The sequence below is a fragment of the Siphateles boraxobius genome, unplaced genomic scaffold (genome assembly GCF_051911475.1).
Source record: "Siphateles boraxobius isolate OS27281-9 unplaced genomic scaffold, OSU_SipBor_1 11, whole genome shotgun sequence".
NCBI lineage: Eukaryota > Metazoa > Chordata > Actinopteri > Cypriniformes > Leuciscidae > Siphateles > Siphateles boraxobius.
In genome coordinates, this window is record NW_027508711.1 from 3,617,697 (window position 1) to 3,645,559 (window position 27,863).

Consider the following 27,863-nt stretch of genomic DNA (forward strand, 5'->3'; position numbering starts at 1 on the left):
AGAAAGGGATCTACTTTTGTTTTGCGTCAGTCCAGAGTCCAGACAGAGTTGTTGACTTTACAACTTTAATTGGATCGGACGTAACCCATCGGCTCTGCTCAACCGGTTCCTCCGATGCAGTGAAAGATACAAATGAATGACTGGCTCACAAATCGGATGTCGCAAATCTAGGTGTCCTGATTTTGGAGTAAAACGTCTGGAGCTAGAATTAGTCGTCATGGGGATTAAAATAATATTGCTTTCAGTTGTAATGGCACACACGTGCACTACCACCATTAACGGTAAGTAGGCTAGATCTGTTTAATATTATGCATACAAAGTGACTTGTAATTTGATGTCTAGCTGATGCGAAATTTAATAGCCAGTGGTGTGACTGAAACCTTGATCTATTATAAGTGTCAGAATTGTTTTAATTGTATCTTGAGTGTCATACCTTAACCATGGTCCTGTGATGGTAGACTATATCATGCTTTGTAAAAATGCCGTTATCAAAAAATCGTGTATTCAAGAATTCAAGAGATGTTGAACCCACATAGCCTAAGCTAACACCATGACAGACCAAATAAGGTAACGAGAAGAGGTCCTCATAGCTGTGCGTTCGGTCTTTCTTAAAACACTGAAACGGTGCAGAGCAATGTTTCCCTGGCTTTGTTGCCAAAGCAGAATGTGCTCCTTTTAACTCCTTTTATGCTAAATATGATTTAGAATTATCATACATTTTTATTAAAATAGTTTAAATATCCTAAAGTAAGTGTAGCCTATTAAAGTCATGCAATGTGGATGACAAACACAAATCACCAAGTAGCACATATATTTTAGTATGAATGTGTTCATACAAATTTATAAAGTGGTCTTGCTCAGATTTTTATATTAATCACTATTAGATTTTTTTTTATCTGCTCTTCCTGAAAACAGATTTTTCTATAAAAACACACAAGTTCGCACCAATCAATTCGAGAACCCAGATAGCACAAGTCTATTTGATGTGATGTTTACATCTGTAAGACGTATTTTTAAGAGTGTTTGCTCATCTGCAATACGTCTATAGGACGTTTCCTGTCAGATGTCGAATAGACGTTTAGAAGATCTCTTTAAGATGTAATTTTTAGAATGCATGTTAAACTGACATCTTCTAAACGTCTATTTGATATCTGACAGGAAACGTCCTATAGACCTATTGCAGATGAGCAAACACTCTTAAAAATTCGTCTTCCAGATGTAAACATCACATCAAATAGACTTGTGCTATCTGGGAAGCAATTTCTCTCTGATATACCTAACAATTAGGTAAGAAAAGATCACAACTTCCATTTCCTGACACCTACAAATATACTGTATCTGCAAGTGATTCTGCTGTAGAACAGAGATTGATTAGCCTAGAAATCTAGATTCACCCTAGCGGCAGCAAAAAATATTTTGCAGCCAAGTCTAGCAACTCTCCGTTGGCTTTCGAGCTGGAAAAACCTAAATCCAATCACATCATGTATAAAGTTGGTGGGCAGGCATAACATAATGACGGCAGTGATGTGACGGTTCTGCGTGAATTCCCTGCTACTTGAAAACAAAGAAGATGCTGGAGCTGCTGCTTGAGAACAGCGGTCTTTCGAATCGGCTTTGGCCGCGACTCTAGAGGACTTGGAGTTAAGCTTTTCTTTGAGAAAAGAACAAAGAACGGCACTTAAGTCATTCTTAAAAAAGGAAGATGTGTTCAGAGTTTTGACAACTGGATACGGCAAAAGTTTAATATAAAATATTCAGTATTTATTCCTCAGACCCAGAAAGACCAACTGTTCCTCAATCCGAGAATGCTAATGTGTTGAACAATGAAACTGAAACCTGGTTTTAGACCACATTGATTTGGATAGACTTGGAAATGACAGGTACAAGTGCTTCACAGTGGCAAGAGGGATTTCGAGCCATTTCTTTTCCAGAACAGTGGCTGGGTCAATATGTGATGCTGGTTGAGGAGAATATTTTCTGAATGCTTCCTTTTGCTACCCTAAAGTGGCTCAAAATATTTAGATCTACAATAGCTCTCAATACATCACAAAGACTAGCTGTCCTGGTCACAGATAAGCAATCTGTCCTCTTTTGAACCATGATATGTCTACCATTATTGCAATTACAGCTGTGCTATTGCTCTGCTAATTCAACCTTCACACTCACTCTTGATGGAATGTAAAATCGGTGAAGATTGGCTAATATTGTCTTGAAGGCCTGGCGGCTAGTTTTTCAGTTTCATTGTCCAACCCCTGCTTGTGCACCTCACATATAGATGTATTTTTGGGCAAAAAAAAATAGTAATAACATTAGTAATGAAATCAAACGATGAAACCTCTCCTGTTAGTCGTGGTGTGGCACAGTTATTAAAGAAAATTGACGGTACAAATCCAGCAAGAAATGCACAGAACCTCTCTTTGAATTGAATTAATTAAAATAAGCAAAATACACGATTGTTTAATATTTTGTCACAACTTAATTTAATTGTGTTCAATCAACCTAATATATTTAAAACTGAAGTTTACTTAATTAATTTGTGTAACAACTGCATGAATCATTTTTGTTGACAACTAACTGGGCAGTGGATCTGTATAGTTCCCAGCATGCTTTGCAAGGGACTGCATTAGGAGGCTAAATTTAGGGATTAAAGTGTTATTTTGTGTTTTTCAGTAAATGGAAATATGTTGTTAGTTAATGTTAGTATTTAATGTTCAGTTATGTTAGAAACTTAGAGGACTTTCTGTAATGTTTTTTAATTTTGTGGTCACCATTATGCTGAAGAGTGACGAGTTTAGTCTGTGGGCACTCAGTATACACTACATATGCTTTAAATCTCACTCACAGACTATAATCAAATATTACTATGTAAGAAGTTGTTATAATAAAATTGAATGGAAGTAGCTTTTATCGTTTGAAGTAACTTTAGAGTCAAATTAGCTAAAATTATAATGTTGGTTGGTGGTTTTAGGTAGGACAAAAATTAAATCTAGTTAACTTAACAACTTTATCTAGTAGGAATGACACAATTTTTTTAGTTGTCTTGACTAAATGAATTTAAGTTCATACAACAAGATTACAACAAATAATTTCAAACAAATTAGATTTTGTTGGAAAAATATAATTCAATTTCGAGGAAATGTTTTCCTTAATTTAATTAAGTTCGTTCAACATCTTTTTTTTTTTTTTTGAGTGTAGAAGCATCAGCTAAAACAGCTTAACGATTAAAAAAAAACAATTCTACAAATGTGTCCTATTTCCTATATTTGTCTGGCACAGAACGGTGTGCAGGGGTGTCGCTAGACCCTTTTAACTGGGGCCCAATCTTGAAGATTGGGATACACACACTCCGCTGACATTCAGGGCTGTTGTGGTCTTCTCAGGGTGCAGGTCCACCATCCACGGAACATAACACAGACGCAACAAATCATGGAATTACGACATCTAAATATGTCTGTGTCCTACACAAAATAATAATAGTAATGTCATCTAAATGCATATATAATGACATGTTTGTGCAGGCCCCAGTGAAGTGTAATTCTAAAAAGGCAGAGAGAGAGAGAGAAAAGTGGTGAATTAAATTAAATTAAATTAAATTAAGATATTAAGAAATTAAGCCTAATAGCTACCCTAATGAAACCGCCACTTGCCTAATAATGAGAAACGACACTTGCATTAACACTTGCTTGGTTAATTGACATCCTATTAGTATGGAAGCTTGTTTCCGCCACTGAATAAAAAAATAAAATAACAATTGCGACTTTTTATCTCACAATTGCGAGATATGAACTCAGAATTGTAAGAAATAAAGTCGCAATTGTGAGATAAAAAGTCGCAATTACCATTTTTATTTTTCATTCTGTGGCAGAAACAAGCTTCCATAGCCTAAATAGACTACTTAAAGCAAGGAAATGTTGCTCCTATTAAAGTAATGTAATAGTTGAATGACGGTGGATTATGCACTCGCCAAAACGGAAAAGAAAGCCCAACTGGACGCAGGATCAGTTACTGCTGCTTGGTGTTGGTGCTGAAAAAATAAAAATAAAAAAAATAAAAGGGAAATTCGACACTGGGATATCAAGTAAAACTAAGCGTGAGACATGGGAGAGGATTTGTTAGCAGATCAATGCAGCATTCCCTCTTGTGTCGATTAGCCCAGATTGCTAAGAGATGGGCTGCTAATAGTGCTCACAGGAAATGAATTAGCTGGACATCTTAATCAAGGCCTCTTTGAAAATGAGACCCAATTGCTTTTAGTAGCGTGCGTGCTATCACTGATAGTGTTATGTCTTGTTTGGTTATAGAGAGTCATGTAAGCAGCTTTGAAGAGGTTGATGATCCAATAGATTACAACAATCTTTCTGATGGACTTTATATATGGGAAGGTCCCGAAACAAGTGAGTATAACAGCACTGATCTGAAATCAAACCAGACCTGTACTGTACCCTACTGAAATCTGACCATTCACCCGAATAAGGAACATTCTGTTGGCATTTACTCACCCTCATGCACACCATAAGATTTTCATTCATCTTTAAAACACGAAGTAATGTATTTGTAATGAAACCTGAGAAGTTTATATCCCTCCTTTGAAAGTCCATGCAACCAAACAGATGGACGATCCAAAAAGGTCATAAAAGGCATTGTAAAAACAATCCATCCAATCTTGTTGAGAGACTCGCTCACTTTCTATTATGGAACAGATTTAATTTAAGCTTTTATTCACATGTAAACAATGATCAACACACTTACATAAAGTGCATTAATATGGTAAACAAATGTGCATTCATGATGCACAAGAACCAATGAGTTTTTTTCTAGTGCGTTTCGAAAAGACATTTGAACTTCTGTCTTTATCATATGTTATGTGCCAGATGTATGCGTAAACCATAAAAAAATCATCTTAGCATTTCCATCCAGCATTTTTTTTTGTGATAACCCAAAATTCACATAAAAATAGGTGGATGGCAACATATAGGCCTAGTGACTGAACCCTTATGTGACATGAATAGCTACAGTACAGATGCACAAACATAGTTGTTTTTGTGCTAAATAATAAAAGTTACACAATACAATGTTTTTTGTCACTTTAAATTGTTCACTTTATTCAAATCTGATTATTTTTTGGCCTTCAATGACGTCCTTGCATAAATTTAGATTGTGTGGATCTTGTTTCAGAAAGTTAGCTCTAATTGTTACATCTATCCCCGATCTGTGTTACAACTCACCTGAGTAGTGGGGTAGGTTGTAACAACGGAACTATTTATGTTTAAAAATAACTAACATAATCTGTAATTGCGTAGTACATGTCCAAGTAAGTTATATTTGTAGTAAACAAATGTGGCTAACATGTATCAGTTTTTGAGAGATCTACCACAAACAACCACTGAGTTACCAATGCTCAAATGCTCAAGGTGTTACTTTCATCCACGGTCTCCCCTATAGCTGCACCATGGTACGGTGATGTTATCAGATGCATTGTAAAAATAGCTGTTGTCAAAAAAGCTGGTATTCAAGAGATATTGCATGCACCCACATAACAATATTAGACAAACCCCATAATGCATTGAGAGAATGTCCTCGGTGCTCTCTGCTGTACATTTCGCAATGTCTCTGTCTAAACAATGAAATGGTGCAGTGAAATTTTTTCTGGCCATTTCATTATTGTTTGTCAGTGATGAAGCAGCACTTTATGGCAATCAGATTGCAAATGACTCTACTGCAGGGTAAGACAAATGTATGTCCATATTTTCATAATAGTATCAAAATATGAGGACACTTTTTGGATGGGTGGCCTCATAAAAGAAAAGAAACACCCAGGTTGTGTGAATTTTCACTAATGGTGTGGTGCTTTTGTATGTTAATCTACAGATGGCAGCATTGGCAGTTTTTATGCTAAAGAAGACTGTATTTTTACTCCAGACCAAGCAAAGCTCAACTGTTCCTCAATGTCCATCTCAGAAGAGGCTGTTCTCTTTCTCAAAGGCTTGGTGGTCACACGCGTCATGCCCTCGTTCTACATCTTCATCATCCTCATTAGTTTGCCCCTGAACGGTTTGGCCTTGGTGACGTTCACCTGTAGGATTCGAGTGAAGAAACCAGCTGTGATCTACATGTCTAACCTGGCGTGTGTGGACCTGCTCTTCACCCTGCTGCTGCCTCTGAAGATCCACTACCAGCTGAACGCTTCAGATTGGGTGTTCGGTGAGGTGGCGTGTCGTGTGCTCACTGCTGCTTACTACTGCTACATGTACTGCTCCATACTGCTGATGATGTGCATGAGTGTGGACAGACTGCTGGCTGTGGCGCTTCCCATCGCCTCTCTAACCTGGAGGAGTGCAAGGAAAGCCGCGTGTGTATGTGTGCTGGTCTGGCTGCTGGCGCTCGCTGGGACGGTGCCACTTCTCTCAATGACACAAACGGTCAAGATTAAGGATGTGGGCGTCACTTGTCATGACGTGCTGTATCAAACACAGACGTATGTGTACCTGTTCTCCATCCTCTCCTGCCTCTACTTCTTTTTGCCACTGGTTGTCACCTTAGTGAGCTACTTTACCATAATATATGTGCTCAGTGTAAAGTCTAAATCTCTAGCAACATCATCATCTTCAGACAACCGAAGGAAAGCTGTGATTATGGTTATCACCGTGCTGATGGACTTTGTGGTGTGTTTCACTCCAACCAATGGCATCTTGTTGTACCACTGTGTTCGTTTAGCTACTGGAGGAAACAGTGGGGAGGGAGATTCATCATATGTTGCTTACCTGTTGGCTGTGTGTTTTGGGAGCGCAAGTGTTTTTCTGGACCCTCTTCTGTACTACTATGGCTCGTCTCAGTGCAGACAGCAGATCAGATCTATGTTGAGGAGGGAAAAGGCAAAAAAGCCAACCACACCAAGTAACACGCAGACAAAATCTACATCTTTCAGCAAAACCTGGCTTGCAGTAAAGTGTAACATTTAAAAAAACAAATCAGGATTGTGGTTTTCCTAATTGCCATTATCTATATATTATATTACATTACATTATATTATATTACATTACATTGCATTAGGGACTGTTTGTTTTTTTATTTAAGGGGCTACCGGAGGAGTTTTGAGATCTATAGTCAAAATAGACTTGACCCTCCCTTCGCCAGCAATACATTTTTCTATGAACCTCCAAAATGATTATGAAAAAAGGCATGACCCTCCCCGATAATTTATTGATTACGCTGGTCTGCGTTTGGCAAAGATGTTCAGATATCTCTATGCCTAGTAGACCTACAGCAAATGTTCATTAAAAAGGGTCCTTTACAGGGCTGTACAGTGCAACATATATCTACGAAAAGTGGTCTGTGCGATGAATAAATGTAGCCTACCACTGTAGCACGCGTGCGATTGTTTTATACATGTGCTTTTTATACATGTGCTTTTGCGATATCATGATTTTTGATGATTTAATGTCTCCACGATCTGCTTTTGAAGAAATATGGCATTATCGCTACAGTGCACATTCTATCAGCTGCAGCTCGTCTGCACGAGCGTGAAGGTGCCCAAGGGCTCAGTTCGCACGGCAGATTTTGTAAAGCCTGTTTTATGCTTCTGCGTCGAATCGACGGCATATCCCCGCAGACCCCTCTGCGTCCCACGAACCCCTCTCCGACCCCTCCGCCGTAGCTCGACGTGCACCTCCAAAAAATTGTAACTACGCGTCGAGGCGACGCAGACCGCAAGGGCTGTGATTGGTCAACGCCGTAGGAGTGACGGCTTAGCTACGCCGTGGAGTTCACGCAGAAGCATAATGAGGCCTTAACTGCGCATGTGGATCCACATCCGAAGATGCACGACTTCGAGTCGAATCTGGCCAAGCATATAAGTCTCATTACAGGCACAGTTTGCGCGTATAGTAATTGCTTAAATTTACAAAATGAGCCTACAATAGCAGAAATAAGCCCTTTTAATTATTGTCCATGATTTATAAAAAAAAATTCTCGAAACTAAATGAAAATGTTTAGTGAATTTAGAAAATATGTAAGTTATCATTCATTTAGTTAGGTTCTACTTTATAGGTTATGTTCTTAAATTAATTAATTTTGTACTAATGTAACAAGTAATAATCTCAAGGTTTACTGCTTTACACGATGTAGTGTGGTTTTGGTGAAGTGTAAGCTACTGAAATAAACATTCACCTGTGTACTTCTCACCGCTGATTCCTGGATGGGCTGGAGGGCAATTACTCAGTCACCTCCTGTCGTTTCAAAGAATAGTAGAACAGCGAACGCGTCAAGTATAAACGCGTCGTCCGTTTGGGGAGGTGCGCGTGCAGGCAGCTGAGGCTCGCGCTGCAGAGCATCCAGGGTGAAAGTATAAACAAGGCATGGTTCCAATACTGTAAAACTCGATATAGATTCACATTTATGGAATGTGTTCAATACACATCACATGTTAATGCAGCGGTAGAGTTACACTCACATGACATGACACTGCACTTATTCGCAATCACAAAAGTTCATTATTTGCTCGTACTTTAAAGTCCCTGTAAAGGTGATTTAAAAAAAATTATAAACACATTATAAATGTTAGAAATGTATTGCTAAAACATGTTACAAAGACTGTGAACTGTGAAGTACTGAATTTGAGAGTTAGACCGTTAAACAGTTTTTCACCATTGCTTTTTTCTGGATTTTTTGGGCGGGTCTAAAACAGGGCTCGATGACGCACTGGAGCCCCTGAGCTCCTGGACACGCCCCTACTCGATGACGCAGTGACTGGAGCCCCTGAGGCTGTCCGCTCCACTAACAATATGAATAGAGCACATTCGCATCAGTTTGCCGCTCAATCGCGAGTTACTGTCAGTACTATTATAGTTACTACAGCGTACAGTTTGCAAGTTATGTTTTCGTCACGTAAATGCGTACTACCTGGATGTGATCATGTACAAAACAGATCGGTGTCCTTATTTAAATTTCCTAAAAACGATCACATCAAGAAGAGGTGGATTCATTTTGTGAAGAGCCACCTTGATGGAGAGCTGAGGATCACTGCCAAAACCCGCCTCTGTAGTGATTATTTTACACGGGATAGTTTTATAAACTTTCGTCAGAGACAACTGGGATTCACTGTTAATCTGCTGTTACTGTGAATGGGGCCGAACCGACTATCTCCCGCCTCGGCCTTCATCCTCCCGTCGCGCCGACAACTGGTGCCATCATCGGCAGTGCGTGCCCACCAATGAGTGTAAGTTTGTGTGCTTATGTTATAACGTTAATTAACCTAATAAGCTGCTAGGAGCATCCATTCCGGCTGTAGCGGGTGACAGTTGAGTGTGGCAACGGCAGCTTTACCGCGAGTGGCTGTGGTTTCAGCGTAGCCAGTGGACACGCACCCAGCGTTTAAGAGCAGAGACTACTGCTCATTTTTTCAAGATTTTGATAGCATATTTTATGTACTTGCCGGCTTTCTTTATCATTCAAATTTGGCTGGGTGGCTAATAACATATTTTTCTGTGATATGACAAACTCAGAACACATACTTAATTTTGACTTTACAGGGACTTTAAAGCTTTGCAGGGTAAAAACGCCCGAAGCGCGCGCGCCCACTTTCAAACTGGACTTCATCTTTTGCGTCTGATTTTTGTTGGGTCAGACCCATCTGCTAGCGATGGGGGGCCGAGACTGAAGCCCCTTTCACAACAGAGATTCTGGAAAATAGACGGATAAAGTGCCCCAGGATTTGACCCGGGTTCTTTTGATTTTGGTTCATTCACACTGCCAGTGATTTTCCGGAAGAGTGCGTTCACACACAACCCGTAAAAATCCCGTAAAGACATGTGTCATCGATGTGACATGTAATGTCTCAGTAGCGTCTATAGTTTGCTTTTGACCTGCGATTTCTCTCTGGAGAAACCACGCTTGTGCATTTTTTCTCTGATTCGACTATAAACTAGTGCATTAAGTACCGTTTCACTTCACTTCAGCGTCATCATTACGACATGGCATTGATTACGGCTTTTGTTCACACACCGCGTGTTCCGGCACTGATCCCGGCAATGTTACTAGGTCCCCAACCCGGCATCAATCCCGGGTCGTGTTTGCGTTCACACAGAAGTTGTTCTTGCAATTTTCCGGCAATTTCCCGGGATCAACGCTCTGTGTGAAAGGGGCTTGAGAGAGCAGAATGGAGCTACATGGAAAAATATGCACCAAACAAGCCACTTTGAAATGTTGCAGTTTTCATGAATACAAAAGTTGGATGACACCTCAACAAAGAATAAAAAGACATGACCCTCTCCTATTTTCCTCCGGTGGTCCATTCCATAAATACAGAACGGTCCCTTATATATCCTGTTTATATATAAGAAAAAATCTTCTATTTGATGGACACACTGTTCTGCCTCCCCCACAATCTGCTTCAGTTTGTGATCTCTCACTCATTTTACATACAAGAGTAACATTTCTGACTCTGTGAGAGATACTGTTTCCGCAGAACTGGATCGAGTCTTGCATGCAGATGTAATTGAAAAGATTGGCTACTCTCCATGGGTTTCTCTGATTGTTGTGGTCCAAAAGAAAACGGGGGTTTCAAGGCGCCCAACAAGGCAGTTATAGTGGACAGCTACCCATTGCAACACATGGAGAAGATGATGACATTACTACAAGCTGCAACTGTTTTTAGACTAGGAAAGTGTATATCATCAGGTACCTCTTCATGAAGTCAGACGGGACCTTTCTGCATTCATTACACAAGGGCCTCTTCATGTTCTGCAGGGTATCTTATGGCTTGGCATCTGCTCCATCTGCATTTCAAAAGATGATGGTTGTCGTTCTAAAAGGACTCCAGAATGTTACAAATTATCTATGACATCATCGTGTGGGGACGCTCACTACAGGAGCTTGATCAAGCATTCATCACGACCAGATGAAATCTCTTAATTATCCAAATTTACAGAGTGTGTTAAAGATATAAAGTATTGGATGTCCTGTAATTTTCTTCTATTAAATTCAGATAAGACTGAGGTATTGCTTATTGGACCAAAATCTGTACACAGAATCTCTCAGAATATAATCATTTGCATTAAGAAGCATGTACTGTAACTTCATCCTCGATGTTTTGCAGAAAAGCTAGTTCAAGCATTCATAACCTCTAAACTAGATTACTGCATCCTCAATAAACAAGCTACAATTAGTCCAGAATGAAGCTGCTAGAGTTCTTACTAGGTCAAGAAAAACACAAATTGTATCATATCTACACTGAATATCTTACCTATTAAGTTCTGTATCAATTACAAAGTTTTGCTACTGACCTATAAGGCCTGTATTTAACTGATCTTAGATCGCCCTACAATGCATCACATTCTTTAAGATCACAAAACTCTGGGCTTTTGATACCCAGAATATCTAAGTCCACTAAAGGAGGGAGAGCGTTTTCACATTTGGCCCCTAAACTCTGGAATAGCCTTCCTGATAATGTTCAGGGCTCGGACTCACTAGTGTAAATCTAGATTAAAGGGGCATTCGGCAACCCTAGCTATTTCTTCGTTGATTTTCACTTTTGTTGTCGCATGTTTTCTCAACGAGCTCCCCCTACAGCTATGAGGCGTATATTTCACACCAATGTCGTAAAAAAAACTCACTTGCGGCACCCTTCTCCCCCTTTCTACCGCTGCTCATGTGCATTTGTTATTATCGGAGCCGGCCAACTTTATCGTGTGGAGCTATGTCTACCGAGGTGGGTAATGCATCATACACATTGAGAGCGGCGTGTGTGTTTATGTCGAATTGCCATAAAGCAGTTTGTGTTTCTCGCTCGTTCTCGCTTCTCACGAGAGTTCCTATTTCCAACTTACCGGGATGTTAATCCTCATGTTGCAAGGTTGGTTTTCCGCCTGGGAACGATGGGGGGAGCGGGGAAAGTCACCATTCTCACCAGAACAGGTTATTAAACCATCCAAATGATTTCTAAACGGTTTTATTAAGCTGAAATAGTTGCCGAATGCCCTTTTAAAGACAGATCTCTTTAGACAAGCATTTGTATCCCATAACCTTATACTCCAGTCATATCAGATCAAATGCACATAAATATCTTTGTTTAATGTTATGAACAGCAGCTAAGCTAATTATTTTCCATTGGCTTTTCTGTTTTATCTTGGGATGCCCATCATGAGATAACTAGAGAGACTGTCAGCTCCAGTTTGGATCCAGCCTCTTATGAAGACTTCAGATGCCCATCACCTGTGAAGAGAGAGCACCAACCCATGCGAAGACTTCCAATGAAGCAAGCTCTGAGTCAAGTACCAAGGCTACATTTTTTCTGTAAATCCTAATCATTTGTTAACAAACATGTGTTCATTAATTCAATGAGCTCTCTGTTTCTGCCTTAAATTAATACATTGTTTACATTAATACATTATCAGCTAACTGTGTGATTTGTATAATTATGTACATTTGAAATACATAACTTGGACACAGTCACCTTTGACAACAGATAGGCTGTAATCTAAAGCGTTACCAGAAACTCATACAGGTTTGAAACAACACACAAGCGAGTAAATTATGACAGAATTTTTATTTTTAAGTGAACTATTCCTTTAAGAATATCTATATTGTTGCAACATCTCTATAGATGGATGCCACCATGACCAATCGTACAGGTCTTGTGCTTATAACAGTATCCTAGCATGAATTTGCACTCTACAGTGCATGCGATACTGTAGTAGACGGTTGCATGGTTATAATTTCCTTTCTAATATTATCAATCTTGCAAGTAAAGAAGCTCATAAAGTCATAATTGCTGTGCTGTTTGTAAACGTCTGAGGTTGAAGTTTTATTTCTCATTAATTTAGCCACTAGCTTTATTTCTCGTTAATTTAGACACTGTACCAAATAAATACCTAGGGTTGTATTTGTATTCTTCTAAAAGGGTAAAAGAAAAATGGGAAAAACCTAGTTTTGTGTTCTTCCAGCTGCGCTCAATTTTTCTGGCCACTCTCTTGAGCGACAGAGTGTGCTCGTAGTACCATGGCGCCAGACTCATTTCTTTAATCTTCTTTAAGCACAAAGGAGCAACTGTGTCTAATGTGCTGGAGAAGAGAGATTCAATAGTTTCTATTGTTTACATCGAGTTCTTCTAAGCTATCTGGGATGCCGGGGAGTAGAAACTTTAGTGGTAGAAGTGATAGTTCTACCATATTTGTAACAGGGAGTTGGTTTTGCAGCTTTGACTTAAATAGAGTTCACACAAGACTAGAAAATGATCTCAACATTGATTCCATGTGACAATATTAGATCTAAAGTATGATTATGACGATGAGTGGGTCCTGACACATGTTGCCTAACTCCAATAGAGTTTAGATTTAGAATGTCTCTAACTGCCAATCCCAATGTGTCTTTTTCATTATCTACAGTATTATCACACAGAGGCTGTGATAAATGAATCCTCTAGGTTGTGATGTTTATCCATGTCTAGACAAGGTCAAACAGTGTTGCCACTGGCGGACTGAGATTCATGCTTTACATTATAATGTAAATGTGTACAAATAATCAGTCTAGGTAAACTAACAGTGTTTTAAATACTCTTGCCATTTTATTATGCTGCAATTCTTTATTATTTTTTTGCTCTTTTGAAAGTGTGAAATCTTTGATTGACACACCACCTGAACAAAGAAACATGAGAGTGACTTAATCACCACATGACGAATAACTGAAACTATCAACAAATACAAACAACAACAGCAAATAAAAGCAGCAAACAGTACAACAAACAGTAGGCTACACTATTAATTTTCATAATTCATTCATGACACGATGCCTTGATGTGTGGAACTATCACAATATTATCAATATCCACAGTTCCCAGTTTGCTCAAAAATACTCACATTCAAAAGAAACCAATGTTTGCCGTATTCAAGATATTAGCATATTACTAGGCTATACTTTTAACATTTCTTTGGTTGGGATGCACTTGAATGCTAAAGTGAAAGCATCAAATATGCTTATATTTAATTTGTTAGATGTTTTGTAAAGTTGGGAACACACTGAAACACACTGTTCTTATGTTCGCAGGTAGTCCAAGGAAAAATAAGAAAATATTTGCCAATTAAGATAACATAAATGTGTTATGTTTGTTAATGTATTTCACATCACCCTGCAATACCAGAGAAGTGATTATAAATTGTTGGTATTGTTATTTGAGTCCTGTGATGTATTGATTTCATTCATTTCTTGCTCCTTCTGAGAAACACTTAGGCAGTGATCAGGATATTATGATTTTGTAAACACCCAATCCACCCATCTAAGCTGTGAGTGATGCATGTTTATTACAGCATCTACTCTCCATGAGCTCGGTGGATTGAATAATGGCACCAAATTTACTCCAAATGGAGGCTGAAGTGTACAGTCAGTGATGTCATCAGATAGTAACACGCATCCTGGCATCTCCATACAGAAGATACTGAGCATTAAAAGGGTGAAGAAACTGTACTGGTGTTCTGTCAGTCTAGAGAATCTCTAGAGATGGTTTCCAGAAGTTAGAAAGCAATTAGGTGATGTGAGATCTCTTTTCTTCAATGAAGAATTCACATCTCATTTGACTACAGGCAAGCTTTTGGGGAGAATTATTTGTCTTAATTGGTAGCCTAATTAAAACACTTTGCATGAGAATTGTTTCAGAAAATATATCTTTGAATTCAGTATATTTTTTCATGAATTGTTTTTTCCCCCCTTGTTTTTATTTTTAAGTTTTAGTGTAGAAATGTTATGCATTTTTTTTGGTTGTATATGATCAAAACGCCTTTATTATGGTCTCGAAGGGAGTGAATTTTGGAATCCACTGCTGGTTCGATGTATATCTAATGAGTGATTATAATCAAGGTATTAATCAATATTTTTCCTTCTAAATAACTTCTCTAAGCTTATGAGATTTTACTTAGTTATATAAGTTACCAGTGATTACTGAAATGTGAACCTGGATCACAAAACCCGTCACAAGTTGCACGGGTATATTTGTGGCAATTGCTAACAATGCATTCTATGGGTCAAAATTAATCGATTTTTATTTTATGCCAAAAGTCATTAGGATATTAAGTAAAGATCATGTTCCATGAAGATTTTTTGTAAATTTCCTACCCTAAATATATAAAACAATTATTTGTGTGAGTGAATGCAGCACAATCGCTAACATAAATGGACAACTTTAAAGGCGATTTTCTCAATGTTTCGATTCTTTTGCAGATTCCAGATTTTCAAATAGTTGTATCTCTGCCAAATATTGTCCTATCCTAACAAACCAGACATCAATGGAAAGCATATTAATTCAGCTTTCATGTGATGTATTAATCTCAATTTAAAAAAAATTGACCCATGTGACTGGTTTTGTGGTCCAAGGTCGCAAATGTTCTTTTCATGTATTCTCTAATGTCTGTATTTGATATCTGAGAGGTGACTGATATACTGATTCCAGGAATGCAGTAACAGTGCTTGCTCATTTAGGCTGGCTTCCAGAAATGAAATATGGACTCGTTTTGTTTGAGAAAGGTCTTCAGAATGTGTTAAAATATCTGTTCTTCTAGCTCACCATGACAACTATAGGTCACAAGGGTCATTGGAACCAAGTGGCCATTTCTTAGTTTTTATTTTACTGTTCAATATGTGTCCTCTCATTGAGAGAAAGAACATGTTATGTTGATATTTTGGGAAGATTCTACTGTCAGAGCCTAACCAAATCCAACCTTGAAGAAGCTGTGTGTCTGAGTGTGTGTGTTAGTATTCTTGGTTATTGCTTAAGGAACAAGTGGCATTATTGGAGATGGAGACTTGTTTTCTGACATGTTGGCGTCCTAGACCTAGGTTTTGTGACCTCCGAGGGCCACTGGTAGCTAACTCAATCCTGGTGGCAGCCGTACAGACCATGGAGATGTGCTACTGCCTATCAGTCCTTTTGTGGAAATGTACTATTTTTATCTATTTCTTAGCCAATCAGAATCATTCAACCTGAAGCAATGACGTAGCTTAGACCTTGGTGTAGGGTATAACTCCTGTGATCTTTGTAACTGTAAGGGGGCGGCCTACAAACTCCTTGTGAGTCTTGAAGCTGACTTCTGCCTGATGAAACTGCAAACTATCTTCAGTAAAATAATTCTTCAATTTATTATAATTCTGACCGTGTAAAAGGCCCCAAAGTTATGTTAGTGTTGCTATTATTTAGTACAGTTGACCATATTGTGCTCACGTTTCACGTTTACTCCCGTTTATTCAGTGGGTAGCCAAAGCGCATGCTGGTTTATATATTATATCTGATGTCACACAGTTAATGCAGTATGATCGAAATAGTCGGTCGATTGGATTGTAGTTCTGCGCCTTTCTTCAGAGTGTGCGTAAATGCGAAGAGAAAGTAGGCCTATATCTGCTGCATCACTCGTGATTTTGTATTTCTTTGTCAAACCAGCTGTTATTTCTGCTATTTGATGTGGATGAGTGTTAGGAGTTTAAGGGTGCTAATTATGTGCTAATTATATCCACGTTCGTACTACTTTCTACTTCGTACTATTACTTTTCGCATATGAGGTGGCGCTGCTCTGCAAGCGACCCGGGCGTGTTTGCTGCTATTTTCTTTATTAGGTTTACTAGTTATTTTATTAGTTGTAGCCCATTAGTCTACTTAGTATTTTTACCGGTTTTAAAGCTGCAGTAGGGAGTTTTGAGAAAATGTTGACTTAGCCTGAAAATTTGAACAAGCACAACTTACAGGTCCAACCCCGTTGCTCTCTGCTGCGCTACAGCCCTCCCTCCACAGCTCCTCCCCTACAGCGGAGCCTGCCGTGAATGCGCAGGCTAGTAAGCAGGACCACCGATGACGGCGGATTATAAACAGTTATGGCACATTCACTAATAGGGACGAAACATCAACAATATGCTTTACATTGACTATGGCCTGCCCATACTTTGACTACAAAGTTGGTCCTCAAATCAACATGTATTTTGCAATCGGTCATTTCAAAAATAAATAAAAAACTTTACGTTTTATAAGCACAAATGCTCGCCTTGCTCTGTTCTGTGATGCATGTTCGTGATCCTGTTCAAACTCGTTCATCCAAATGAACAAATCTTTTTTCGAGTCATTCGTTCGTTGAATGAACGAAATGACTCCGAAAAAGACTCGTTCAAAATGAACAAATCTTTTTTCGAGTCATTTCGTTCGTTGAATGAACGAAATGACTCGAAAAAAGATTCGTTCATTTGGATGAACGAGTTTGAACAGGAGAGTCACGAACGACGGTACGCGCTCGCGCTGTGCAAGAGAGGGGTGATCAGCGCGTACACGAGCGTGATTGACACTGCTAAGACATTCCTCCTGGCTCTGATTGGTTGTTTCTGACCGGGAGCGGTGTATTTCTGCAAATGGCAGTAGGACCACAGGGAGGAGCTAGAGGAGCTTGATTATCTGATTCTACTTTCAGGACATAATGAGAGTTTTAACAAATATTTGTTTACAAAAGCTACCTACTGGAGCTTTAATAGTTTTTATTAGTCTTATTTTTCTTGATCGCGACAGCTATATGGGAGTCTATGGCAGTGGTTCTCAACTCCAGTCCTCGGGACCCAGTGCTCTACACATTTTTTATGTCTCATTATTTAACACACGTGATTCAGATCACCAGCTCGTTAGGAGAGACTCCTTGTTCTGAACTGAGTGTGTCAGATAAGAGAGACATACAAAATGTGCAGAGCAGTGGGTCCCGAGGACTGGAGTTGAGAACCACAGCTCTATGGTGACATGTGCTCGGGACGCCGTTTTTGCGGACTCCTGCTTCTGTTTTTATGGATTACTGTCATCATGTGCCTGCTAGCACCTGGAATGGGTGCCACCGACCCTCTATCTATCTCCTATACCAGAAATATGCTTCTAGCACTCCGCTATGCAGGATTTCCATCTACCGTTGACCTGCCCGACGCTATCAAACCTCGGCCAGAGAGGCAAAGAAGGCAGCGGAGGAGAGGCAGACGAGGGGGGGTAAGACAGCGACTCCGACGGAGGAAGAACCGACTACCATTACCTTCCAAGAAACTGTGCAACGCCAGGTCACTTTCGGAACAAAATGGAGAAGCTTCACATTGAAATCGGAGGCTGCTTCGAGTATCGGGAATCCAGTCTAATGGTGTTCACAGAAACTTGGCTCCACAAGGACATTCCCAACTCTGCGGTTGAAATAGAGGGGTTTTCCCTCATCCGGGCTGACAGGTCTGTATCATCGGGGAAAGTCAGAGGAGGAGGATTGTGCATGTTTGTGAGTAACCGATGGTGCACACAATATACACTGAGAGAGACAGTCTGTAATTCAAATGTTGAACTCCTGTGTGTAAGCCTAAGACCATTTTACCTCCCTAGGGAGTTTGGGAATGTTGTTATGTGTGCGGCTTATGTTCCACCAAGTGGGAATGCAGCAATAGCTGCTCCCCTCATTGCGGACTGTGTCCACCGAACGAACCCCTGGTGCTCCCGTTTTTATTTTGGGTGATTTTAACCATTGTAAATTGGAACCCTCACTTCCTGGTTTTGTACAGTATGTCACATGTAAAACACGTGACAATAAGATAGCTAGTTAATTCTGATCACAACACTATACATTTAATTCCAACCTATAAGACTGTGCTTAAGCAAAATAATTCACAGACTAAAACAGTGGCTGTGTGGTCAGAAGATAGTATTGAAACACTCAAAGGATGTTTTGCTTTTACTGACTGGAGCATCTTCCAGAGTACAAACATAGATGATAACACTGAGTCAATAGCTAGTTACATCCTTTTTTGTGTGGATAATGTCGTGGAGAAAAAATACATTATTGTGTACCCTAACAACAAGTCATATATAACAAAGGAAGTGAAGGAGTGCATTAACAGGAAAAAAGCTGCCTTTAGGAACAGTGATCGGTTGCAACTAAAGACTGTGCAACAAGAGCTTAACCAGCTGCTCCGGGTGGCCCGAAGGCGACAAAAGGACATTATAGAGGACCGCTTTGCTGTATCAAATTCTAAAGGCTTGTGGGATTCAGTAAAGGCTATAACTAATATGGGAACTGGCAGAAGACCTTTTAGCTGCATGAATATACATCATAAGGTGAATGAACTAAATGAATTCTACTGCAGGTTTGAAACGGAGGACTATTCTCAGGAATGTAATACTCTGCTGGGGCCCATCCTATGCAATCTGGAGAATAAACCGAATGTGGGTAAACATGCGGTACAGTCTGTCTTTAAACAGGTGTGTGCCAAAAAGTCTACTGGCCCGGATGTCATTTCAGCATTTTTGTTGAAGACTTTTACGGAGGAATTGACCCCAGCCTGGTGTCCCGTTTTCCAACAATCAGTAGGTACTAACACTGTTCCCAGCCTGTTGAAAAAATCTGTTATCATACCTGTCCCAAAAAAATCATGCCCGATGGATAATAATGATTACAGACCAATAGCGTTAACAACTGTGGTAATGAAATGTCTGGAAAAAATCCTGGTATCCCTGCTTAAAGCTGATACTGATCCGCTGCAGGATCCTCTACAGTTTGCGTACAGCCACAGGAAAGGCACTGATGATGCTGTCAACAGTATTACGCACCTGATTTTAAAACATCTAGAGGACAGCAAAGCTTATGCACGTCTGCTCTTCGTAGACTTTAGTTCTGCTTTTAATACAGTTCAACCTCATTAATAATATCCTATCAGACTCAAAAATAACACACATAGGTGCTCCTCAGGGCTGTGTGAGCTTACCTGTGCTCTTTACACTTTACACTAATGACTGCACAAGTTCACAAATGGGAAATTTCATCTTTAAATTCTCAGATGACACAGCAATCTTGAGCCTACTGTACAAAGACAGCTATCCATCTTCCTATCACTCTGAGATAAGGATCTTTGAACAGTGGTGTGATGCCAACAAATTGATTTTAAATGTTAAAAAAACGGAAGTTATGGTGTTTGACCCCAGAGCAGTCGGTGCTCACAGCCCTGTTGTCATTCATGATACTCAAATCAACCTGGTGTGTTCCATGGTATCTACATTGATAACATGCTCACATGGCAGGTTCATGTAGACAAATTATGTTCTAAACTCCAACAAAGAATGTACTTTCTGAGGAGACTCAGATTGTATGGTGTCAACAAAAAAATCATGACTGTGTTTTATCAGGCTGTTCTAGAGAGTCTAATCAGGTATGGGATCCAAGCCTGGTATGGTAATCTCTCTGTAAAATTAAAAAAACAGACTTTCCAACATTATCAAGACTGCCATGAAAATTGTGGGGTGGAAAGACCATCCATCGCTCCAAACATTATATGAGCAGTCTGTGTACAGAGGTGCACAAAGGATACTAGCTGACCCTTCTCACACCCTTCATCCTGAATATGTGCTGCTGCCTTCGGGAAGACGGTACAGAGTGCCCAAATGTAGATTGAACCGGTTTAAAAATTATTTTGTGCCTGTTTCTATTGGACTTTTGAATGACAAGGACAAAGGCCTATGACGTCTCTGGTTTGGACTGATTACTTAACATTATTTACTGTTTTATATGATAATTTTTATTTATTGGTACTCACTGCTGGTCTTAGGTTTATGCACCGGTATTTTTGTGATAACAGTGGTCTTTGTAGATGTGCAGTATGACGACCGTTTGCATGGTCTACATGCTTTGCTCTACTGTACTGATTGTTTTTGTGAGCTACATCATGTGATCGATTTATTCTGTGATGGATTTAGAATATTTTATGTGTTATTTTTTATTCTGGAAATGCAGCGTACACTGAGCCCAAGACAAATTTCCCTAAGGGGACAATAAAGTATAAACTAAACTAAACTACTTTCGAGCTTCGGCTTACCTGACTCAGTACGTCGGGTCAAAATATGTAACATCGTGTTTAGTCATGTTTATACTTTACTACTTGCTGTTAGGATTGTTCAGTACTTGTCACGACACGCACACACGGGGAATAGAGATCCAAAAAAGCAGTTTATTTAAAAGGGTAATCCGTACTCACAACCAGTCCAAGCAAAGGTCAAATTCCAAAAAGGCAATCAAAAAACATAAAAGACAAACACTAGAAATAGGCTCGAAAAGACCACGGAAATGTGGGGACAATATACAAGGACTCCGTGACAAACACTGAAACAGACAGGGTATATATACACAAGTGCAAAAAAGGTGACGAGAAACAGCTGTAATGCAATGAACAATCAGTGACAGACAGGATCATGGGAAGTGTAGTGAGAATGCATAGACACCGTGAAAACTGAGGACCTCTAGTGTTTAACCCAGGGAATAACCAGACACTGTGACATAACCCCTCCCTACGGAGCGGCTACCAGACGCTCCATCCGACCCGGGTGGTACAGGAGAGACAGGCCAGGGGGGAAACAGGAGAGACAGACCAGGGCAAAACACACAACACGAGAGTTCAGGAGGGAAGTGGAATGGTGGAGGATCAGGGGGAGGGATGGGGGGCCAGGTCCATGAAAGGGAACAGAAACAGGGGGTAATGGTTTAGCCGGGGGCAAGGGCGGCCAGGGCGGTGAAGACCCCTCGGACGGCCAGGGCGGTGACGACCCCTCGGGCGGACAGGGCGGTGACGACCCCTCGGGCGGACAGGGCGGTGACGACCCCTCGGGCGGACAGGGCGGTGACGACCCCTCGGGCGGACAGGGCGGTGACGACCCCTCGGGCGGACAGGGCGGTGACGACCAGGGCGAGGGCGACCATGGCACAGGAACAGCAACAGACACCGGCTCGTGAACAGACCCCGGCTCACGCACTGGAACAGACCCCGGCTCACGCACTGGAACAGACCCCGGCTCACGCACTGGAACAGGCACCGGCTCAGGAACAGACACCGGCTCTGGAACAGACACCGGCTCTGGAACAGACACCGGCTCTGGAACAGACACCGGCTCTGGAACAGACACCGGCTCTGGAACAGACACCGGCTCTGGAACAGACACCGGCTCTGGAACAGACACCGGCTCTGGAACAGACACCGGCTCTGGAACAGACACCGGCTCTGGAACAGACACCGGCTCTGGAACAGACACCGGCTCTGGAACAGACACCGGCTCTGGAACAGACACCGGCTCTGGAACAGACACCGGCTCTGGAACAGACACCGGCTCTGGAACAGACACCGGCTCTGGAACAGACACCGGCTCTGGAACAGACACCGGCTCTGGAACAGACACCGGCTCTGGAACAGACACCGGCTCTGGAACAGACACCGGCTCTGGAACAGACACCGGCTCTGGAACAGACACCGGCTCTGGAACAGACACCGGCTCTGGAATAGACACCGGCTCAGGAACAGACACCGGCTCAGGAACAGACACCGGCTCAGGAACAGACACCGGCTCAGGAACAGACACCAAAACTGTAACAGCCACAAGAACAGACACAAACACAGAAACAAACACTGGCACTGGCTCTGGAACAGACATTGGCTCCAGCTCTGGAACGGGCACTGGCTCTGCCTCCGGCTCTGGAACGGGCACTGGCTCTGCCTCCGGCTCTGGAACAGCAGACACTGGCTCCGACTCTGGAACAGCAGACACCGGCTCCGACTCAGGGACAGCAGACATGGGCATGTCCAGGATCCGAACCAGGCGCTCCAGATAGCCCAGGTCCAAAAAGGCGGACGGAACGTGAACGGTCTCTCGCTGGGCAGACATGACGTGAACAGTCTCTCGCTGGGCAGACGTGACGTGAACAGTCTCTGACTGGGCAGACGGGACGTGAACAGTCTCTGACTGGGCAGACGGGACGTGAACAGTCTCTGACTGGGCAGACGGAACGTGAACAGTCTCTGACTGGGCAGACGGAACGTGAACAGTCTCTGACTGGGCAGATGTGACATGAACATTCTCTGACTATGGGGAGACGGGACGTGAACATTCTCTGACTGGGCAGACGGGACGTGAACATTCTCTGACTGGGCAGACGGGACGTGAACATTCTCTGACTGGGCAGACGGGACGTGAACATTCTCTGACTGGGCAGACGGGACGTGAACATTCTCTGACTGGGCAGACGGGACGTGAACATTCTCTGACTGGGCAGACGGGACGTGAATATTCTCTGACTGGGCAGACGGGACGTGAACATTCTCTGACTGGGCAGACGGGACGTGAACAGTCTCTGACTGGGCAGACGGAACGTGTCTCTTCCTTCTCCTCCGTCCATGAGAGCGAGAGGGTGCTGGGTTGGCCGGCGCCAGCGGTGAGAGCTCTGGGCTGGACGGAACCAGTGGTGGATGGAAGTCTAGGCTGGATTGCACCACCTCAGGTTCCATGAAGGATCGAGGAGGAGAGTGATACCTGGACTCCCCTCTAGTACCTCCTCTCCTATGACCTCCGCGGTTCCCGGAATATTTTGCCAGCCGGGTTCCCTCGAATGACTCTCTGGGATGATCTGAAGGGGGTGTGGAAGCTTCCTTCAAATCAGCTTCCTCAGTCAATCGGGCCCACAGTGCAAAACACTCAAAGATGTTCATGCGAGGAGGAATCTCTTTAGGTTGAGAATTCCCCCTCTGCTGTTTCTTCCCCCTATCAGTGGCTGGAGACTTAGGAGACCCCATACCGCTGGATCTCTGCATGACGGAGTCCTTCTGTCACGACACGCACACACGGGGAATAGAGATCCAAAAAAGCAGTTTATTTAAAAGGGTAATCCGTACTCACAACCAGTCCAAGCAAAGGTCAAATTCCAAAAAGGCAATCAAAAAACATAAAAGACAAACACTAGAAATAGGCTCAAAAAGACCACGGAAGTGTGGGGACAATATACAAGGACTCCGTGACAAACACTGAAACAGACAGGGTATATATACACAAGTGCAAACAAGGTGACGAGAAACAGCTGTAATGCAATGAACAATCAGTGACAGACAGGATCATGGGAAGTGTAGTGAGAATGCATAGACACCGTGAAAACTGAGGACCTCTAGTGTTTAACCCAGGGAATAACCAGACACTGTGACAGTACTTTGTGGTTGAGTAAAATAAGAAGAAAGTAGTGTTAAATATTGTTATCTGGACCGCTATCAAGGCTTTGCTAGCTCGAACGGAATAGCATTCGGTCTGGGGTTTTCACAATAAAAGCATTCAGCCGTTTAGTTAGTTGGAGGGTTTAAAGCGTATCATATATGATAGGAAGTGCTGTATGTTAGCAGTAACTAAACACATGGTAGAAAATCTAAGAATCCCATATATAAAAGTTTGAATCCTTTCTCTCTGATTACATTATTAGAGTTTAAGAGATATATTCATATTCTGACTATTGTTTATGTTATGTTTGGTAATGTATATTAGTGTATGCACGTTTCCTTTATTCATTTGTATTTTGTTTCTCTCTTTATAGAAACCACACTCAGAATTACTCTCACCCTCAAACTCACTCACACAAGAAAGAGGAAGAAATAAACAGAACAAGAACTATCTCTCAGCTCTTCATTTCATACTCTGGAATATTTGGCCTTAAGTGGTGTTCTGGCTGACACACCTGAGTGAACTTGGTGATAAACCCAGAACTAGCACCTAGACTGAGCGTCTAAACTACACTGACTCTTGTCTTAAATTGACTGCACTTCTAACTCCTGGTCTTAATAAATCATATCTGGTCCTTGGGCCTTTAACTGTAAATTCCCTAACAGTCTTAACACAGATTTTTGGATTATCTAGGTGGTGATGTTTATTCATATGTCAAGCCAAATAGGTCAACAGTCTGTGTTAAACCATACTTTTTTTATTACTTTTATTGTGGACAACTGGTGAACCTGCAAACAAACAAGGTTCCTTACCTATTTGTACATGTTAAAACGTATTTTGTTCAGTTGTATTTCTGCACATGTCTGAAATTATAATAATCTCTGAAACACATGGACTGAGCAAATTCGCACACCTTTTTTTTTTCTTCATTGAGATGCAACATCCAGTAGATGAAAAAATTTTAAATAGTGCATACAGAGCTTCAGGAGACACACCCACAAAACAATCAGCATCTATTAATAATTTATTATTTCATTTTACTGAGGCACCAGGGATGTCAGCATGTGTTCACACTAAGAAATTATTAACGACACTATGGCTATTTAGAAAGGGTAACATTTTAAGTTGTTCTGAAGTACATTTTATGATTTTATCCAGCTGATCTGTAATCATGGGAGTGAAAAGTGTCTTGCTTTTAATTATAGTTGCACAGACATGCACTGCAGTCAATGATAAGTACATCACCTCAAGCACGAGCCTTTAAAAAAATAATCTAATCATTCTGAATTGCAAGACATTTGTCAGTTATGTCCTGCTGATGTGCTGTACAAGTGTTATTTATATACTATTATATTTAAAATTAGATTTTATTTTTAGTTTGAGTAATTTTGTTGTGATTTTGCCTTTTTATTAGTTTTAGTTTTTTACATTTCTATTTAATTTAATTTTTATTTCAGCTTTAGTTTTAGTTATTTTAGTACTTAAACATTTTATTTCAGTCAAATTTTTGTTTAAGTTTTTTAACTTTACATTTTTATCTTATACTTATATTTTATTCCAGTGTTATTTCAATAACGAAAAACAATTTTTAATAGTTTTAATTTTAGTTTTAGTTAATGATATAACACTGTGCTGTATATAATACAGATGGTTGATAGAAATCTAAATTTATTTATCATATGATAAGAGTAACAGTTATTTATGGGATGAACTATGAGGTGATTTATTTTTGTTAATGTATAAAATATTGCTTGATGGATGAATGCATTGAAGTAAGTACACGCTTTTGCTGTAGTATATCATATTTCATAGAATCCCTCATAAACAGCATTTTTAACAAATGGGCATGAGTGAATATGTGTCTGTGTCGGGAGGTTCTGTGTTTATCTGCACATGTAAGGTAGAATTCATGCAATATAAATATATCCAAGTTTGGAATTAAATTCCTATAAAATAATAAAATACAACAATCTCCATCAAATCCTTTTCTCAAATATGTCCAGGTTCTCTTAATTATTCTCCGGTGGTTTTATGAGAGCTTTCACTAATGATCTTTTGTGTTGATTACAGATTCTGACTGCGATCCGCCTGCTTCATCTTACTACAAAACCATTCATCTGAATTCTTCAACAATGCCTACAGGTAATATGAAACACAATATCTCAATAACAATTTCTAAATATTTTACATTTTGCAGAATTGGTGTGAATTTGTCAATTCATATTTCACTTGTAAAGTTTTTGTACAATCTGCTAACACTACAGTCATGGTAATGTTTAGTGGTGGATCTCATGCTTACCTTTCCAATAATTGTATGTTGACCTTCACTCATTGTGTTTTGTGCTGGTTACAGATTCTGGCTACATATTTGAATTAACTGGTGGGTTTTTAGGCGTCAAGCCCGCAAGCACCAAAAAAGGCCAATACATCAGAAGCAGCGTATAGTCACATACACTACAGTAATCCCCGAAACATTGAACATCTTAGAAGAGGCTGTTCTCTTCCTCAAAGGCTTGATGGTCACACGCGTCATGCCCTCGTTCTACATCTTCATCATCCTCATTAGTTTGCCCCTGAGCGCTTTGGCCTTTGTTGACGTTCACCTGTAGAATTCGAGCAAAGAATGCATCTGTGATCTACATGTCTAACCTGGCGTGTGTGGACCTGCTCTTCACCCTGCTGCTGCCTCTGAAGATCCACTACCAGCTGAACGCTTCAGATTGGGTGTTCGGTGAGGTGGCGTGTCGTGTGCTCACTGCTGCTTACTACTGCTACATGTACTGCTCCATACTGCTGATGATGTGCATGAGTGTGGACAGACTGCTGGCTGTGGCGCTTCCCATCGCCTCTCTAACCTGGAGGAGTGCAAGGAAAGCCACGTGTGTATGTGTGCTGGTCTGGCTGCTGGCGCTCGCTGGGACGGTGCCACTTCTCTCAATGACACAAACGGTCAGGATTAAGGTGGTGGGCGTCCTTGTCATAACGTGCTGTATCGAACGCAGAAGTATGTGTACCTGTTCTCCATCCTCTCTTGCCTCTACTTCTTCTTGCCACTGGTTGTCACCTTAGTGAGCTAGTTTACCATAATATATGTGCTCAGTGTAATGTCTGAATCTCTAGCAACATCATCATCTTCAGACAACCGAAGGAGAGCTGTGATTATGGTTATCACCGTGCTGATGGAGTTTATGATGTGTTTCGCTCCAACCAATGGCATCTTGTTGTACCACTGTGTTCGTTTAGCTACTGGAGGAAACAGTGGGGAGGCAGATTCATCATATGTTGCATACCTGTTGGCTGTGTGTTTTGGGAGCGCAAGTGTTTTTCTGGACCCTCTCCTGTACTACTACGGCTCGTCTCAGTGCAGACAGCAGATCAGATCTATGTTTTTGTGCAGGAAGGCAAAAAGAGCAAACACTCCATCAAACTGATGAAATGCTCTCACTACAGCTGCACAATACAAAACAAAAATGAAGTGGATCTCTCTTAACAACTGCCATATTCTTGCTTGACAAGTTCAATACATTGTATTTATCTCCCAGTATTTAGATTTACAGATTTAGTGTTCAATTTCTCTTTACTCATATATTATTCAATTTACTACTATACCATGCAGTATATTACTGCAGTTTATATGTAGCTACCATGTTCTGTCAGTGAAGGTTTTGGATCAGTGTTTATAATGCATAATAGGCTATATTATCTGTATATTCTCATACAAACATATGTATAAAAGACTGAACAGATTACAAGCCTTTATTATCTCACTAACTATTGTAGCAGCTTTATGGCAAATACCTTATTGTTAAATTAAATGTTTTCAGGTATTACCTGCACCCAAAGGATGCACGTTCTGTTTTAAGAGAGGTTAGGTCAT

The 27,863-nt window shown here is 40.8% G+C and overlaps 1 protein-coding gene and 1 pseudogene across 1 annotated transcript; both read left to right on the top strand.

The window, feature by feature from the left end:
* On the top strand, positions 1-10,265 carry LOC143698660 (proteinase-activated receptor 1-like). The gene is made up of 3 exons (XM_077194221.1): positions 1-281; positions 4,302-4,394; positions 5,869-10,265. The coding sequence occupies exons 1-3, from the start codon at positions 137-139 to the stop codon at positions 6,957-6,959; spliced, it is 1,329 nt and encodes a 442-aa protein (XP_077050336.1). The 5' UTR covers positions 1-136; the 3' UTR covers positions 6,960-10,265.
* Positions 10,266-18,068: 7,803 nt separating this feature from the next.
* On the top strand, positions 18,069-27,490 carry LOC143704326 (proteinase-activated receptor 1 pseudogene; annotated as a pseudogene).
* The last annotated feature ends 373 nt before the right edge of the window (positions 27,491-27,863 follow it).